Here is a 386-nt window from a genome sequence, read left to right on the forward strand (position 1 = left end):
CGAACTTGTTTTACTTCTCCCTCTACCCCATATTCACCCAGAACGTTCCTCTGAACTACACAAACTTCGAAGGCGCAGCTCGCAGTAAAAGCAAGGACTGTTCAGCCCTGCTGGTTCCTCCCTACCGCGAATTGTGGGATGATATGTCATGCGGAAACACCTACCACTTCTGCGTAACCTGTCAGGAGCTCCAGCCAGTCGTGCTGAAGATGCGAGGACTCTGTGAAGAGGACGAGAAGGGAGCTTGGTTCAGGATGGAGCGGGTACAGGGCGACAGACCAAACTTTAAGTGAGTTAGCCCTCTCTTGTCCGTTTTCTTTGTTTAAACGAATCAGTCCTTTAGCCTCCGTTTTCTTTCTGAGAAAAGTATAGGTCCTCAATTATGA

General features: G+C 49.0%; 1 protein-coding gene across 1 annotated transcript in view; it reads left to right on the plus strand.

Annotated features, from left to right (window-relative positions):
- Positions 1-386, plus strand: part of LOC119589524 — a 46835-nt gene that overhangs the window by 41955 nt on the left and 4494 nt on the right. The window contains 1 exon segment of the mRNA XM_037938125.1: positions 42-289. Coding sequence (XP_037794053.1) covers positions 42-289 — 248 coding nt within the window.

This window comes from Penaeus monodon, chromosome 25, assembly GCF_015228065.2.
Source record: "Penaeus monodon isolate SGIC_2016 chromosome 25, NSTDA_Pmon_1, whole genome shotgun sequence".
Classification (NCBI taxonomy): Eukaryota; Metazoa; Arthropoda; class Malacostraca; order Decapoda; family Penaeidae; genus Penaeus; species Penaeus monodon.